The 19021-nt window shown below is 46.1% G+C and overlaps 1 protein-coding gene across 6 annotated transcripts in view; it reads right to left on the reverse strand.

The window, feature by feature from the left end:
* The window catches only part of NBR1 (NBR1 autophagy cargo receptor), a 577507-nt gene that overhangs the window by 16641 nt on the left and 541845 nt on the right, over positions 1-19021 (reverse strand). For all 6 annotated transcript variants that reach the window (XM_086924037.1, XM_086924035.1, XM_086924034.1 and 3 more), the window contains one exon: positions 12064-12166. In XM_086924037.1, coding sequence (XP_086780163.1) covers positions 12064-12166 — 103 coding nt within the window. The remainder of the gene's footprint in view (positions 1-12063; positions 12167-19021) is intronic.

Genomic DNA, 19021 nt, shown 5'->3' on the forward strand with positions numbered 1-19021 from the left:
ACACTTCCCTTGAAGTGTGGCTCTGGGATTCGCCTTGACATTGGCCTCCTGGCTTATTTGCGCTTCCTTCGCTCCGCTCCTTCTCCTCGACTTTCTTCACGAACCACCTCAGCCACCGCCTTCTCCCTCGATCAGTCGCCTCCAGGTGTAGAACACACCGGTTTCTCGTTGGCTTCCTCTTTTCCGTCTTCCTGACGGATCATATCATCACAAGGGGCGGAGACTGGACAAAAGTCAGCCCAGTTAAAGAAACAGGGTTGACTTTCTTTGGTTGGATTGAACACTTTCGCGTTCTCGTCATTCCACGGCCCGCCTTGAGAGAGAGGGGAGAGGTTGGTGTTCATGCTCTCCTGGGACTCTGGCCGCGTCACCCCGTCACAATGACCAAACTTGCACCGTTGTACATGTTGATAGTTGTGGTGTCGACGGAGGAACCGTCGACGGGCCCGTCGACGGAGCCATAAGCCCCGGCGATGACAGTGTCGACGAGGCGGTCGTCCACGATATAGTAGTCTTCGACGGCGATGTAGTCTTCATCGACGATGAAGTCTTCGTCGATGATGCAGTCTTCGTCGACGATGGAACTTTCGCCGATGATTTTACCGTCGACGGAGTCTTCTTAGGTCTCGACGTCGACGATGGCAGGTGTAGATTCCTTCGTCGACGAGATAGGTCTTACTGGGACATAGACCATCGTCGACGGAGAAGACGCCGTCGACATTATAATTTCAGGTTTAGGTGAAGAAAAGGTTACCGTAGACGTAGATGTTGCGTCAACTGGTTTCTTTGTCGACGAAGGGATCGTCGACAGCGTCGTCGACGAAGGGGTCTTCTTCTTAGGTAAAGTCTTCTCAGAAGTTGATTTCTGAGGTAAAATTTTGCTGGATTTTCTCGGGGCGTTGATGGCAAATGGTTTGCTCTTACCAGGGGGAGTAGCCTTAGGAGTGGTAGGCCTCTCTGACCCCTTAGAAGGTTGCAGTCTCCTCGCAACCTTAGCCCCAGGAGAAGAAAATACATCCTCAGCAACTCTCTTCCTAGAAGCTGTAGTAGATCCCGAGGCAATACTGCCCACCTCAGAAAGTGGATCCTCCTGATCCTTGAGCTTCTGTAGCCACAGAAGAAAGCAGCCCTCTCTGTCCCAGAGGTTCTTTTGAGGGAAGGTCCTACAAATCTTGCAGTCCTTCACCTGATGGTCTGGGTACAGGCAGTGGATACACTTCTTGTGGGGATCTTCCTTGAAAAGCCGGAGCTTACCACAAGAGTCACAAGGCCTGAACAAAGATTTCTTAGAGGAAGACATCCTAAAATCCTGGATTTTGAAGGAAAAAAGTACTGAGCAGAGCTCAGGGAGACTCCCTTCACATGACGTGCGCTAGAAAATCTGAGAGCCTGAGCCTCTGGGGAGAACATTCTGGTGGGTGCTGATGCCTGATTGGCTGCCGTTTGGGCTGTACAAAAGGAATAGGATAGTCATGAGTGTGGAAGTTTTTTCTCCTGTAGCTTGGGCTACTTTACTTCCTGGTTGGTTACTACCAAGTTTTTCTATGTTATTATAGTATATTATTGCTTTTTTATGTACCGTGGGACTCCCACTCTGACGACGGGGAATGATTCAGGCATGTGAATCTATGAAAGACACCCCAATACTGGAGAAATCATCCTACCCAGTGAGTAGGCGGTGTCCAGTCCACAGCGGATGGTAAACGTCTCTGCCTCTCTCCCCACAGCAACTGCACGGGAGAGCACGACCCGGGCCTCCTCTGGGCACTTGGGCCACTGTATCCCACACAGAGTAGGAATAACGGTCTAATAGACAAGCAGTGTTTACCAACCGCATTCCCAAGCTGGAAGAAGAAAACATTTTCTTCCCAAGTTGGTCCAGCCTTTTTGATTCCCTATCAGGTGGAGCGTTAGGGAATGCACCTTTGGATATCGAGGATTGGACCACCCAGCTCTCAGGGGTGGGGTGTTGGGAGAAGAAGGTGGGGGTCGCCCGGGGCCAGGCGGTCACGTTGGGCAATCATCCTATCCACAGGAGCCCCTGTGTTGGGCCTGGATCAAGTGCCCAAAAGGATGTCGGATAGGGCTTCATTGAACAGCAGCAGGTGCTCTGAAGAGTTTGCTGCCGGCTGAAGCACCTCTGTCAGGAGGTTAGTCCTGACAGCCACCGTAGGTAGCTCGAGGTGGTGAGCCTCGGCCGCTCTACGCAGCTCCACTGCGTATGACGCCCCCTTCTCTGCAGCCAAGGTAGCAGGAGACAACATGTCAAGGTTTGGGGAGGTATCCAGAACATTAGCATCCCCCAGATCCTCTCTCCAGTCCGGATCATAATCCAACTGGTCAGTCAAAGGGTCTCCAGACCCCTCCTCTGGCACCCAATCTGGCTGAAAAGGGCCAGGGCGGAACACAGGCACAAATGTACCCATCGGCGCCGGCTGCGTACGTGGTGCCGGTAGAATCGGCGCCGGTGGAGGTGTTATGAGGTTGACTGGTGCTGATCCGGATCCAGGCCTGGATCCAAGGGGGACCTGCGGTGCTGAGGACGCAGCCGCCAGCGTCAAAGGCCCATGGTCCCCAACCGAGTCCATGAGTCCTGAAGGCAAGCTGGCGGAGTCGGCTGCCCAAAGATGGCATGCATCGCTTCGTAGAACTGACGAAGCTGGGCAGGGGCCGCTCTCGAGAAGTCTAGAGTCAAACCTGTAGACTCCGCATGCGGAGCAGCGGGAGGGTCACCACCTGCACTCTTTGTCGCATAGGCCGACGAACAAGGGGAAGTTGAAGTGCAACGATGCTTCGTCGACTTCTTATGCTTCGACTTACCTGACCCCGAGTGCAAAGACTAGACAGAGGAGTGATGATGGCTCTGCGATCGGTCCCTCAACCTCCCACGCGATCAGGACCTCGAGCGACGTGGAGCAGACTGCGGGGCCTCGAGTAGCTTTCGGGTCCGCTCCCGCAAAGACTTCGGGCCGTGATTCGGCAGTCGGAGCACAACTTGGGGTCATGGTCGCGCTCCAGGCTGTAGAGGTACAGGCGGTGGGGATCCGTCACCGATGTAAGTCGAATTCAGCAACTGTGGGCCTTGAAGCCAGGCATCCCCTTGCACCAGGAGCCGAAGGACTCAAAAAACAAAGTCGACAAAAGTCGAGAAAAAGATCTGTCAAAAAGTGACTAGAGATGCCCCTCTCTCTGGATCTGCGCTTGCTGGCGTGGAAAAAGAAAGAACTGACGTCAGCGTGCGAGGGCGGCGTCTATGTATCTACTGCAACATCATCCCAGCGACCACAACGTCGAACACGGAGTCGACTAACGCCACCTTCTGACGAACAGAGTACTGCAGACGAAAAACTTTCCGGATCCAGTCTGACGCCTGTCGGGAATTCTAAGGTAAGGAATCTATAACTAACTGTGTCTTTCAGATGTACAAATACACAGTTACTCAACATTGAAGGCAAGACTTTAGCCATAGATCTAGGTTTAAGCAGATGACTTCATTCAACTATGCTTATCTCGATGTCCCAAAGATTGACACTGTCTCATCTTCTGCATCAGTGCAGTTAATTTCATATCAGTGCAGTTGTGGACTGCAGCTGCTCTGCCCCAACTATGTTATCTCTTCTCGAAATAGCACACGTTCTTGGTTACGACTCCTTCCCCATCAGCTGGCTCTCCAACACATTAATCTGGTATCTTGGAGGGGGAGATCTAATAGACCAAATACCTAAAAGGCCTTTCCACATTTCTACCCTGCCTCCTGCAAAGGGGTGCTACACAATCGCTTCCAAAAAAATACTTTTTCTTTGCTTCCAACACAACCTTGCCATCCTACTCACCCTTCACTGCTTTGACTTTCAAATGTCCCTGTTTGACAAATACTTGTCAGGGAATTCTGCCTAGAGGTAGGTGCATCTACGCTCAAACACTGTAGACCCTCAAAGGTCAGTTTCTTTAATTCCACTGCGAGCATTATTGTACACAGGTGTGCTTGGTCTTTGTTCCTCTGATATTTCTTTTCAGACTGAATGCTTAGGTTACACTTCCCTTTCACTTTGCCTCTACTTTGGCTAGTCATGCTGCTGCAGCTTGCACTATGCACTAGTCTGCTGGGAGTATACTTGAAAACTGAACAGGTAGTTTGTATGATTACATTGTCCTTGATTATTCTACAGGATAGTACCATCATTCTGCTGCACTGCTCTTTGGGGTGGTGGATGATCTTCATAGTCTACCCAAATCCTATCATGGTTTCACTTCAATGCATAAGCATAAATGAGGTTGTTAGGTTTCTGCTACTCAGTGGAGGCGGAATCATGCCTGTTTTCCCTGTCATGTGGATATTGGCATCTTGGAGAGTCAAAATGTTTAAGCCGTCTTTAAACAGCTTAAAGTTGGATCCATATCAATTATTCTCAGGTATTCGAGGACAATTGTAACGTTCTGACTCATGAAGAAGGGTTCAATATCAAAAATGCATAAGTTGTAAAACAACCAACTGAGGGAGCTGTTCACAAAGGTAAACTTACACATGAATAAATCTGCATCTGTAAGTTTACTCTTGTACGTTTGAGTAATGTTACTGTGTCAAATGTTACTTTCTCAACTCTTTTCAGGAGAAATCTGTGTAAACATGGCTCACTCACAGCGGCAACCCGCTTTTCACATGCTCTCCCTTGGAGAAGAGGCGCTGGATCAGTCAATTTTGACTCCAATGTAGTTGCGCTTTAATCCCAGCTTCACCTGCCCTGGATTACCGCAGTGTTTAATCCTGGGCAAATTACTATTTCCATGTGACTTTTTTTCCTTATTTCAAGGCAAGCATTAAGGTGCAAACCGCTATAAATATTGATTTATAGGCAAAACAAAATGTAATAGATGAAATAAATATAAACATAATTTTGTACAACTGAACGTCTCCGTTAAAAGCAAGAATACACATTATTTGTATTTTGTATTTGTATTTATTTATTTGTAAAGCGCTAACATTCATCCTGAAAGGACATCACGGCGCTGAAGAAAGTTGCAAGTGATTAGACATCAGCTCTGATTGAAAACTATTGATCTAGCCTGGGAAAAAGGAATGTTTTCAGTTGTTTCTTAAATGAGACAAAGCAGTCATTTGTTCTAATTTTAGGGGGTAGCTCGTTCCACTTTGTTGCCGCAATGTGAGAGAAGGCCCGCTCTCCCATCCTGACAGTACGAGCTCGGGTGATAGCTGCTCTTCCTAACGTCATAGATCGTAGGTTTCTAGAGGGTTTATGAAATCTAACCCTGTCATGTAGGATGGTGGGGCCTGAGCCGTGGAGTACCTTGTGAGAAATACACATCAGCTTAAAAATGGATCGTTGCCGCATTGGGAGCCAATGAAGCTCACGCATGCAATTTTTAGCTGAGTCATATTTTCTTTTATTGCAGATGGCTTTAGCAGCGGCATTCTGAACCATCTGTAATTTAGAGAAGAGATAATCTGCCATTCCTACAAACAGAGAGTTACCATAGTCCAACCTACTCATCAGTAGTGACTGGACTAAGGTTTTCCTGCAATCCGTTGGCACCCAGGGGAAGACACGTCTAAGCATCTTCAAAAGTCCAAAGCTCCTTCCGCAAGTTATGGAAACATGGGATTTCATGGATAAGTCCCTATCCAGTGTTATTCCTAAGTTTTTTGCTTTAGCAGTAGGATTGGGAGGCAAACCCAAGTCACTTGGCCACCAGCTGTTGTCCCAGGCCTGTGTACCTCTGCCGAACAATAGGATTTCGGATTTGTCGGCGTTTAGTCTAAGACAATGGTCCTGCATCCAAGTTGCCAATTCAGTCAGACAGTTCGTCAATCTAGTTTTGGAGTCATCATTTCCATCAATGGTGACCATCAGCTGAGTGTCATCAGCATAGGAGCACATTTCGACACCCCACTTTTTGCCAATGGTTGCCAGCGAGGAGACGAATACATTAAACAAAGTTGGGCTCAATGACGCCCCCTGGGGAACTCCGTATTTTATGAGTCGTGGAGGGGATATGTAGTCACCCAAGCGCACTGATTGGGTTCGATCCGCTAGGAACGATTGTAGCCATCCTAATGCTTTGCCCAGTAATCCTTTCTCTGCCAGGATGTTCAATAGTTGATTGTGGGGTACGGTATCAAAAGCCGCTGATAAATCAAGGAGTATCAGTGCGACTGTTCTACCCTGATCCACCTTGGTTCTGATACTGTCTGTCACCGCTAAGAGTGTAGTTTCGGTGCTGTTGTTTGTCCGGAACCCTGTCTGTGAATCGTCCAGCAGACCATTTGCTTCCAAAAATGTGGTAAGACTTCTGTTGACTAACTTCTCCAGAACCTTTGATAAGTAAGGTAACTGGGATATTGGTCTGTAATTGGCCGGATTGTTTACGTCTGCTCCAGCCTTCTTTACTAAAGGGGTGACTAGGGCCTGTTTCCATGATTTTGGGAATTCAGCAGAACTAAGGGAGAGATTGAGTACTCTAGTAACTACTGGACATATTACAGGGGTTAACTGGGAGAAAATGTGATGTGGACAAGGGTCAAGTGGGGAACCTGACTTGACCTCAAGCATGACCTTTTCTACCTCCTCTTCTGAAAAAGGGCCGAAACCGTGGCAGCTGGTATGTGCAACGGTTGGTACATATTGTTCATTGATTTCGGTCAGGTGATTTGGAAAGGAGGTATCAATTTTCTCACAGAAAAAGTCATTATTAAGCTTGTTACAGTTTTCCTGTGAGGGGGTAAGATGTAGGGAGAGATTGGTTGGGTTGCATAATTCTTTGACAATTTTAAAAAGTTCTTTTGAGGAATTATTATTCTCAGATACTCTACGTGTGAAGTATTCCTTTTTCGCCTTTCTGATTGCCCTGTGATAGAGTGTTTGAGCTTTCCTGAAGTTATCTTTGGTCTCATCTGTTTTGGATATTCTCCATTTATGCTCAAAGGAAGTGCAATTTCTTTTTAGAAGTTTAAGCTTAGGTCCGTACCATCTCTCTGATTTTTTGTTGCCTGGTGTGTGACGAGATTGGGTGGTCGAACAATGTTCAAGAGCATTTTTAATGTTTTTGTGAAGGAGATCTATCTCCTCATGGATATTGGTGCTTGTGCAAGAGGGGTGTGAGAAATGATTTCTAAATTTATCAATTGTGAAAGATTTCCAATTTCTCGTGTTTGCTGTAAATACACTGTGTTTTTTGGTCTGGGGGATGGGAAGATTGATACGAAAGGTAATCAGGTAATGATCAGTCCATAACAGTGGTGTTAGAGGGTCGATGTCTATAGATTCTATATTAGAGAATATCAAATCTAATGTGTGTCCTGCAATATGAGTTGGTTGATGGACTCTCTGAGATAATTGCAGGATAGTCATGTCTTCCACTAATAGATTAAAAATGTCTTGTAGTTTATCTAAGGGTGAAACTACAAGACATTTTTTATGTTTATCCTTTTTTTTAATTGGGGCGTTCAGTTGTACAAAATGTCTTCTTGGTTATATATAAGGTAAAAAAAATGCTTAACATTTATTATAACTTTCCAACATGCTGCACAGAAGCCACCATGCTCTACAACATACCTTAAAAATATTGGAGAAGCTAATAGCTCTGGCTAAACATGTATAAGGTCCAAAAGACGAGACCTATTGGTATCGCCAATGCTTGTTATATATATGGACTATTATAAAGTGGTACCATGATCTGAGAGGGCCAAATTTGGCTACCATGTTAAATACATTTGTCAACACATAGCCCCACAGATTGTAAGTCTCAAGAAAAATATCGACAGGTACCCCATTGGGTCCAGAGGCCTTCAATGAGCAGGTCTGTTCCAAGGTTTGCTCTCTTCCTCTATTTCAAAATTTAGAAAAGGATTAATCTGCTCCTGCATATTATAATGATCAATCGCGGTCTCATTTACATTTACAAAGATATTTCGAAAATGCTTGACCCGCCCGTCCTCCACTATGTGGACATCTAGCGAGGGTTAACCCCTCATCTTTTAAGAATGGGGCGTTCACCACCTTCCAAAACTCTAGACTGTCTCTTCTCTCTAATGCCTGCCATAGATCTCTCATGCTTTTTCTTTCAGACAAAGCAAGTCCACCTCGCCTCCTTGTAGCTAGTGAGTAGGCCCCGCATTAACAAAAGATCCCTGGGCACCCCATGCAATGCTTTGATTAGGTTAGAAGAGGTTTAGTGCACATTGCATCAAACCACTGCACTTGCAAGGGCTCTCTGCTTCTGCATGGTCGTATTACTTATCAGAATCCATATGACTAAGATCCTATTTAATGAGTTCCGATATATACTATAATTAAACTGAGGGATCGGGTCTCCATCAGAATTCATCACTCCACAGACTGATTTCCCTACTAAATGACACATTCTAATATTAAAATCTCCCAATATAATGAGATTCAGCGGTTTATGATGTTGGGAGTTAGCCTCATTAATTGCCCACTCCCCTTCATCTACCACAGATTCCATCTTATCCTCAAAATGATTATTATAATAATTTATAATGATCACATCCCATTCCCCTCGCCCCTCACATATCAAATGATGGAAATAGGGAGAGTCATTAAAATAATGTCAACATCAATACTGACAGTATTCGCCTCCTCTTGCCCTTCCAGCTCTAGATGCCACTGCCGGGGTATCTGGCAAGATCTACACCCATACAAGGAGATTGGAGCCACCTCCCATGTTTCCTGGAGGCATATGATATCATATTTGGCTATCTCTCCTATCCAGTTTATGTCATCTGTTTTAGGGCTGAGTTCTGCTATACTCCATCTTATCACCTTGACGTTTCCTTACCCCACTACCTCCTTATGGCCACCCGTTCAGAAAGCGACCTCTGGTCCCCATCCTTCCCTATCATAATGCCCCTCCCTGGGAGTCAGTCACAGACCTCTAAACTCTTTAGTGCAGCTAACCTATTTCGAGTACAGAATTCAGTAATTCATTTTAAAGAATAAAAATTGGGGCAGTAGCTCGTAGTTACCATAATGTTATTCGCCTCTTCTGCAATTCTGCGCAAGTCATGAGGTTTGTAAACTAACCCTAAAGGTAAAGCATATATCTACGAACCCTCTGATTGTACACTAGGTAGTTGACCTAACAGGTGCCTCACCAGCCCTGGGCTATCAAAGGTTTAGGACGATACAGTTCCCAGAGATGGTTTTTAAAGCTGGTCCGACCCACGAAACTCTCCTTGCCATAAGGATATGTCTATGTAAAAACACGCACATCCTAGCAAATTTGGTCAACCAATAAAGTGATTTATCCATGAGTTGCTCTCTGGATTCAGACTGTGACTTTCTTAGCACAGGTACGTTGACCAGAATAAGCACATATGGGCATGCTGCAGGCGAGGGCATACCATCTCACCCCTTGTTTCCATCCCCTCCCCCGTGGCACGTTCTTCACTAACACCCACTTCCCTAGTAGGCATTCTTCTTCCATCCATATATGGTAAGGGGGTTGGATAGTGTGTTTGGTACCCTGGATAGTGGCGTATGGTTCAGTGTTTGAACTGCCAATGAGCCTGATTCCTGCAAGAGGGACGACTTATCTTTAGTAATTATACCTGCGAACTTCCCTATATAACTACCTCCTCTGTCGCTTAGGGTAATATCTTGATACTGTACTTCTGATCTTTGCTGTACATGTGATTGTGTAGGTATTTGCTGAGAAGACAGCTGTGGTTCCACCCCTGCTCTACCCCCCCTCCCCCCAACCCCCCTTCACCCTGCATTGGTTCAAATACCCATCAATGTGGATTCAAGGCACTCAGAGCAGTACTAGTAGTGGCAGTTCGAGGATCTGTCTTTGAGTCTCCGCCCTGCTCAATTAATTGCACTAAGCGTTGCTCTATAAGCTTTTAAAAGGGTGAATCTGAGTTATTAAAACACTTTCCAGTCTTAAATATAAATCATTCAAATTTACAATTTCGACTACTGTGTCTGGGACAGTGAAGAAAGTTCGATCACAGGCCCCTTTTTCGATTTCCTAGCTTTAGAGGCTTGCTGTTTCCTAGGGCTGCCTCTTTTCCTTTATACGGGTGGCTCCACCGGTGAAATAGGGATAATTTCATTTTGCCCAACCTGAGTAACAGGAACTTTAACAGGTGAGTCCTCTCCTTCGGTAAATCCCCACTGTCTGAAGGCCGAAAGTGCTGTACTCACGGACGTTTAGCTTGTCGCTTTTAGATCCCACAGTGCAGAGGCACCGGGAGAACAGGTGGCTGGGGCTGAAGTCCAGTAGCGAGGCCTTATACAGACAGGAGGACATCTTGGCGGTCCGATATCCCGTGCTAAACGAAGACACACCTTGGGTGGTTCATTGTCCATTCCGCTCCCCCCCAAAATCCAGCTGCTAATTAACTGATGGGTCAGAGTAGTCAGATTCCATTGCTTTGGAGTCCGCCTTCCCAGAAAATGGGGCAGCCAGAGGTGCAAACGTAAGTGATGAATTCTTTAGGAGACTTGAAGAGCTGAGATCAGCTCTGAACACCCCGGATGCCTGCAGCTGTAAGAGATTCCAGGGAGTGCTCTTGTGCTTCTAATGCCTGAAGTGGGAATAGGGGAGGGTGGTATACCATGCTCCAGTGTAAAATGCAACTCTTGTGTCGAGCTTAACTGCAAGCAGCACTTCATTTAATGGTGATGCTGTTGATTCCAAGTGCCTATGTTTTAATTTTTTTCTCTTGTGCTGCAAGGTGGGAGTGGGCTGTATACGAATGCATACGAGTTGGAGGCAGGCCTTCTTCCCATCCACCTTCGAATCTGAATGAGAGTCAGGCTCAAACTGAGGGAAGAAGGGGTCCGGAGCTGAATCGGCCCTGCAAGGCTGGAATTGAAAAACAAAAGGTACCTACAGGAAGTTCTAGACTCTATTCCTTAGTGTAAACCCCTGGTATCACAGAAGAAGGCGGCTTGCACTGACTCATGCCGAAAGAAGGAGATGTGCTTCACCTCTCTGTGAATTAATCAACGCCTCAAGCCCAGAAGGAGAAACTAAATCAATCAAATGGTGCAACAGGAGTCCAGGACCGCTGCATCCAGACTCAGGTGAGACCATACAGTGCCACACTGTCGTAGCAAGAGAGGGTTTGGTCTCACATGGGCCCTGGCATTTGGAGCGCCTCCTTCCCTAGAGCCTGATAAGTTGGTTCTTGGTGAAATCGATGCCAAGAACTGGAGAACAATAGGTTGCCACTGTGCACTTTCACTAATTCTAGGCTTTCTCTTCACAATACTGGCGTTGGGCCGATCTGGATAACCCCAATACTGGAGGTGCAGGAACCTTGGAGAGGTGATCCATAGGACACACCTGGTTTCTGAGCCCCCATACTCACCGATGAATTCGTCTTCCTAATGAAGTAATGTAAATATCTCCATCTGTCTGTACCCACTAGTTACTTGAAGTCTTAATGTCATGCAACCTGCAAGAAGAAAACGCCCTTGCAAAATTGAAGAGAGTATATATTAAAGGTTTCATTTCTTTTTTACCAACAGTCATAATATGCCTTCAACTTTTCAGTTTCATTAAGCACTGGTATCTTTTTGCTTATTGATTGACCACTAACTCGGTGCCAACAGGTTTTCAAACACAAATTTCCATAAGAACAGACATGATATAGTTCACTTAGTTACAGAAAAGACAAACCAGGAGTCAAAGTCCCACATATCATGAAGCCATCACCATTTGGAACAATCAATACTTAATACACTTTCAACGGAGGTATGGGCATTTATGCACTGTACCTCGCCTCAGGAAAGCATACATCAATATTCATGAAAACAATGATTCCAGGTCGCCTCTCAAAAAGAGGTAGAAATATTCCCATTGAATAAATCATAAGAGAGCGAGCATAGGTCTGTACTGAACACCAAACAAAATGAGGGTCTGTGTAACCCGGAATAGAGCTACTCTAGGCTGTCGAACAGGAATGGGGGATTCAGTGGCAATGTTGGTTACATAAAACAGCTCGGAAATTATTAGCTGGTAGAAACGTGTTACATGATTAGCCAAAAGAAAATAAAAAAAAATAAAAAATAATACCTGTGTTGGAACGGGCTGGCCAGCAAACAGCGCTTTGTAGGCAGAGGCAGCAACAGACAAAGCACCTTTTACAAGTCCTCCAGCAATACTGCTTCCATTGGGTCTATAGGAGAAGGTATATATTCAATGAGGTGAACCAAAAATTGTGAATAATTGGTGATTGACACACTGTGATAAGAAAGCACCAACACACGTTTTTTTTTCAGGAAAATGTGTGTAAATTCTAGTGCATGTTAGCTGCTTGCCGGACAGCCATGGAAAAAGGCATAACAAGAAAATTGTGATATCGTGCCTCATAACACCCTTCTAACGTTTCAACTTTCTGTAAACAGGTGCTCCTATATTACATAGAATCAGGTGCCTTCATGCATCTCGCAGTACTTACATGCCTTTCTGTCCATCCAAAGTACTGCCTGGGAGCTGTCTGCAGCTGGATAACGCTACCCAGGCTTGCACTACTTATCACGCTACCTTGCATAAGAACCCCCATAAGAGGCACTGCTTTCTAAGTAGAAGCAGCCAAGCTCTGGAACGCACTACCAGCCAGCATTAGAAGCAACCAGGAGCATATACACTTTTGAAGACAGTTGAAAACATGGATATTTTCTAAATAACTGCACCACCTGCATCCAAGCAAAGAGAGCCCGGAAACAGTCACACCCGGACACACAATCCTCAGCTTACAACCCACTAATTACAAACAACTCAACTAGCTAAATGCTTTCATTATGCAGTTAAGCAAAAAAGAGCTGACTTGTGGGTCCTCATGACATTATATAGTTATGGACTTCAATATAGAATTGCCATAGTCCACAAGAATACTAAAACTAGAATACGCGGCGGTCAGTAGCTACTATGAGGGTTGTCCATCACCAGCACTGTAAAGACAAAAAACCAAACATTACAAACTGAAGAGGTATGGAATTACTACAGCAATCTGGACAGTTTTAGAGGACTTTCATATAATCCATTCTCTGCAGGACGCATTTGGCTATACAGTTTCATAGCTTCTTTACATCCCACATAGACACTAACATATGGGATGATAACAAAAATGCCCATCCCTACAGAACACTCCACTTCTGTCGCCTGCCAACCTTGGCAGCTAAGAACCAAACTATACACAAAATCTCAGTTCAGAAAATACAGTACGGCAACCAGCTAAGCAGATGTATATGATCTGAAATAGCAGAAAGGGACCTGCAGGGCCATTCAAAGCCAACAGCATACTTAAAAGAATAATACTGTGCATCTGTCTCTTACACTTCATCATTCAACAAACTGCTACGCGTTGCGCCCCATAACACGATAACCCCACCTCAGTGGTAATCACGCACGACATGGAAACACTTCCCACAAAGGACAAACAAAAACAAAGTAATTCCAACCACACACCCTACATAGGGTAGCATACTAAAGTAAGCAAGCGTTTCAGCACCCCACATAGGTGTAATAAGCTCTATATATGTGCTGCAATACAATTAATTCAGCAGCATCCTGAGCTTGCCTTTACGTGCATGAGTAGTGAACATCATTTCACAGCACTTAAATATTATTGGCCCATGCTGCTAAACTACAAATGCCTGATTTGAACATGTTTTTGACAAACAATCAATGGCACCTCGGCTGTGGTGGAAAGTGTTAAGTCTGTCAGTCCACCGGACTGTCCATCTAACAACAGTGCGCTCAAACACATGTGCTCTTTTAAGAAAAAATGCCAGAGTCTGACAAAGCCCACCTTATGCCAACTATTTCACAGTACAGAATCAAAGGACCTATCCTGGAAAAGCAGTCAGTACTTACATAATGAAGAAAAAGTTACTTACCTTCGGTAACATCGTATCTGGTAGAGACTCTATCTCGCCGCAGACACCTTACCTTACAATTATCCCTGGCGTCAGACTGGATCAGGAAAACTTTTCTTGAGCAGTACACCTACACGCCAGTAGGTGATGTCCTTGGCGCTGGGAGTGACTTTCGCAGTACCTATATAGGCACTATCCAGGAGCGCTGACAAAAGTTACTTGAAATGAAATGAAATGAAAAAAGGAACTTGATAAAGCGCTCTGCGGCCAAGCGGCTTCCTGGCGCTGGGAAACACATCAGTATCTACAGAGGGACCCAAGAAATTTAGCCAGGGAATGCCTGAAGAAAAAGAAAAGTTTTAAGGGCTTTGCGAAAGTGGGAAAAAATAGGAATAGAGCGGATAGAGAGAGGGAGGCTGTTCCAGAACTGGGGGGCCAGCACAGAGAATCGGGTACCCCCAGTACGTGATTTACGGAAGCGAGGGACGTGAATGAGAGAAAGTGATGAAGAGCGGAGGGTGCGGCTTGGGGCGTGAGAGGTGATAAGAGAGTTGATGAAGTGCGGGGCAGAGCGAGCGTGCGCCCGAAAGGCCAAGCAGGCTAGTTTTGTGGCTTTCCCAGTCAGAAGCGCAGAGCCACGAAGTACACTGACCACTGGTGTGGAAAACTAGGGCCCTGAATAGGGAAAAACGCTTTCCCTAGAAATCTGTTCGCAGAGTGGGTAGGTTGGTGGGGAATCTACAGCTACATAGTCTATACCAGATAAGGCGTTACCGAAGTTAGGTAACATGTTCATCTGATGGAGAATTCTATCCGCAGAGTCCTTACCTTATAATAGATAACCAAGCAATACTTCCCCGGAGGTGGGTTTGCGGACCAATTTTATACAATGAATACTGCAAGACCAAACTTGCAAAATGCCCCTCTCTATGGGCCTGACTGTCCAGAGAGAAATGTTTTTTGAATGTGTGCAATGAGGCCCACGTTGCTACCTGGCAGATATCAAGGACTGGAACTCCACGTGCTAATGCAGTGGTCGCAGCTTTTGCTCCGGTGGAATGAACACTTAAAACATCAAGGGGTTGTTTTCTGGCCAATGCGTAGCAGATTTGAATGCAGAGCATCATCCTACAAAGTGGTAGATGGTCTGCTTCTGCACAGTCCGTCCCTTTTTTACTCCAACATACCCCAGTAGGAGCCAGCCGTCCACCCGGGACTCTCATTCGCTGTCATGGTAGAATGACAGCACTCTTTTTGGGTTTGGAGGGTGGAGTCGCTCTTCTTGTTTGGAGGGATGTGGAGGAGCCTAAAAAGAAGGCAGAGGGATGGACTAGCTTATGTGAAATGGAGTGACCACTTTCGGAAGAAAGGAAGCTTATGTACGTAGCACCAATTTGTCTGGATAGATGTTAAGCTAAAAAGGCTCGGATGACAAGGCCTGAAGCTCACTGAGCCTCCGGGCAGATTTTATTGCAACCAGGAAGGACGTCTTGATGGTAAGGAACCTGAGTGGACAATTGTGCAGAGGCTCTCAGCGAGTGCACATAAGGAAAGTGAGGAGGAGATTGAGGCCCAATGAGGCTTAGCAAAGGGAGAAGAAGGAAACAAATGTAAACATTTCAGAAACCTATTTAAAATAAGGTATTTGAAGAGGGATGGCTGATCAGGCAACCACAGAAAAGCTGAAATGGTGGAGAGATAGCCATTCAGAGGGTCCAGATCCCTGCTGGACAAGGGAAAGGATGAACAGGAGACCCTGAATTCATCTTTCTGCACACCATGCCACAAGTTTTGCCCAATGGCAGGTGTAAAATGTCTTCGTGGAGGGACGTTTGGCTGCCAAAATAATGTCATAGACTTTGGGCAAAAGGTTTAAAGCTGTCAACTGTCACTGCTCAATCTCCATGCAAGAAGGCAGAGCGTTGACAGGTTAGGGTGAAGGACCCTACCCTGCTACTGAGATAGATGATACCACCAAATGGGCAGCCTGATCGGAGGACCGATGGCTAAGCTGAACAGCTCAGGATACCAGATTCTCCGTGCCCAAATTGGAGACACAAGGATGACTTTTACTTTGTCGTTCCTGATCTTCTTGAGAACTCTGGGCAGGGGTGTGGTATGGGCGGAAAGGCATAAAGGAGGCCTGAGCTCTACTCAAGATGAAAAGTGTCTCGGAGTGAGGGACGCCTTGGAAACTCAAGTGCGCAGAACTGCTGGCTTTGCGCATTCTAGTCGGTGGCGAACAGATCTAATCAAGGCCCTCTCCATTGCTGAAAGAGACCTTGCACCAACTCCAGATGGAGACACCACTCTGGATCTGGTAGACATCTTTGGTTGAGTTTGTCCGTTCTAGAGTTTAGAGAGCCTGCCAGATGTTGAACCATCAGGGATATGCCCTGCTGTTCCATCCATGTCTAGAGATGCAGGGCCTCTTGACAAATGGTTGACAACCCCTCACCGCCCTGTTTGTTGCAGTACCACATATTGGTGGTGTTGTCCGTGAACACCTGCACTAGCCTTCCATGGGTGGAGGTTTCAATGCAAATCCCATCACTTGGAGCTCCAACAAGTTGATGTGTAGTTCGGACTGATCTCTGCCTCTCCTAGATTGCTGCCCCATGCTGTAACTGTGAGATCTGGTTGGGGAAGGTAGAGGGGTCTGCCGCTGAGCCAATTGCAGTTCATTAACTACCACTACAGATATTACACAGTTCCCTCTGAGATCTGGAGAATGTCGTAGAGTTTCCCCTGATGCTGTGCTCCTGGAACTTCAGGTCCCACTGCAGAGCCGGCATGTGACACCAGCACAATGCAGGGGGCCATGAGGCCCAGCAGCCTCAGAGTCAATCTCACCGAAACCCGAAAATAGAGGAGGAAACATCAGTATCTTAGCCTGAATATCCTGGACTCGTTGTTCGGGAGGACACGCCCGAAAACGCACCATATCCAGAATAGCTCTGATAAAAGGGCGCATTTGAGAGAGAGTCAGGAGTGACTTTGGCACGTTGATAGTGAACCCCGTTGAATGCTGGAGGACTGCCGTAATCTGGAGGTGGGAGATGACAGCCTGAAGCAAGCCCGCCTTCAACAGCCAGTCGTCGAGATAGGGGAAGATTGGCACCTCATATCTCCGCAAATGAGCTGCAACCTTCGACAACACCCAAGGGGAGCTGGTATGGCCAACGAAAGCACAGGGAACTGAAAGGGGTCGTGGCCAACAGGTAATGTCTGCTGGCAGGACGGGAACGTGGAAGTATACATCTTGCAAATTCAATGCTACCATCCAATCTCCTGGGCTCAGGGCAGACAGCACCTGAGCTAGGGTGAGCATTTCGAACTTCTACTTGAGGAAGTAATTGAGAGGGCGTAGATCTAGCATAGGACAAAGGCCTACACCCTTTTTCAACACCAAGAATTAGCATGATTAGCAACAACAACCCATGTTCCCTCTAAGTAATTTCCTTTGTGTGCAACAATAGGATGTTTGTGGTCGCTCTTGTTTTGATGTGTGCACAGCAGAGCCTTTAGGTAAGCCACAACCTGAGAATGCAGTCTTCCACTTCTATGTGATGATTGCGAGGGAAAGGCCAGGGTTCTAAGAACTTTTCTGTGCAAAAAGAACTATTGATGGACAGAATGCAGAACAATGTCATACATTCACCCCAGTACAGAGATCTGGGCCCTAAATCCATCGTTTTTTTGCTCACCATGCCATTCCAGTTTGGACCCAGCCATATACAAATCAGTCTTCACCCTGTGCCTAATGGGAACAGTTCAGCCCGAACTGCCAGGCCAGGTCCTCCCTGGACTGGAAACAAGCATCCTAGGACTGGTTTCACCCCTCTTCAGCCAGGATAGCTTGATTCCAGTGGCATGGAGAGCACAGGACTCACGTCGGAGCATAACCGTCCAACTTGGGGTGACAAATGCACTGGGGTGGTGGCGTGAGCTAAAGACTGATGATGGATTAAACCCAGATCAGTTGACTGGGGGTGAATGTTTGATTTGCTCAAACGCTCCACCCATCTTCCCCTTTGGTATCGCTTTGTTCACCCTAAGTTGGCAGGGTATGCCCAGACATGGGTCACTTGCTCACTTTGCCACTGGATTCAAGATAGCCTGGCTGATGAGTGTTATGATCCCGAAACCGGTCCCAGGATGCTCAGTGGCGCCACTAGGGGGTTCGGGGGGTGCGGACCGCACCGGGTGTCACCCCATCATGGGGTGACACCAATCTTGTTAGTTATGCTGGCTGGCTCGGGCGCTGACTTAGGGTGGGGGCACCATGTTCAACGCTTTAAAAGCACAGGATGCCGCATACCTTGTCCCTGCAATAAAAATGACAACTCCAGTGATTAATGTTCTTCCTGGAGAGAGTCCGGAGCCTTTTCTACTGAAAGTATTGACAGATCATAGGGCAGAGGTTTAACATGCCTGCTGCAAAGTGCATATCCCACTAACATCACAAAGTGCATATAATAAAAAAATAGGTCAATGGGTTACCAGTTTGGTCTGAGATCCTTTTCTTACTTTCAGTTTATAAGTTCAAATCTTAATATAGAGCAGTGAGCTATTAACTGCCATCACAAGCAGGATGCAAACTGCAAGGAAACTATTAAAGCAATATCATTTTTGCCCAGACTTTCGTTGTCCTAATATTGCAAAAGGGTGTCATTTGGGTAAAAATCACTACTTTTTATTAATGAAAACCCCTAACAATGGTGTTAAATTTTAAATTCTGAATTCGTGCTTTTCCAGTCCAAGGACTCTTAAACTATACTGCCTACCAGTATAGATGACATGTGACTCCTACCCCTTTTAGGTCTCTGTCTTATGTAACATTTCCTATATACTGATTTTCCCAGCGATGATTGTCCCTGTGCAATGCATGTGTGATGTAAAAATTTTTGACATCTTAAACTGGCATGAGTGGTGCTATAAAACGAAATGAATCTAAGAGATAGTGGTTATGGAGACTTGAGGGGCACTATCAAATGGTGGTAGTGAGGGAATCTGTGGTAAAAGTGGTCATTGAGGGGGCACCAACAAACATTGTTGCACAGGGTGCCACCAGTGCTAAAGCCAGCCCTGGTTAGAAATGTGGCAGTGCAGGCACACAATCAGATTCAGATCGCGGCAATCGCATTACTCCA

Source organism: Lissotriton vulgaris, chromosome 5 (genome assembly GCF_964263255.1).
Source record: "Lissotriton vulgaris chromosome 5, aLisVul1.2, whole genome shotgun sequence".
NCBI classification, from domain to species: domain Eukaryota; kingdom Metazoa; phylum Chordata; class Amphibia; order Caudata; family Salamandridae; genus Lissotriton; species Lissotriton vulgaris.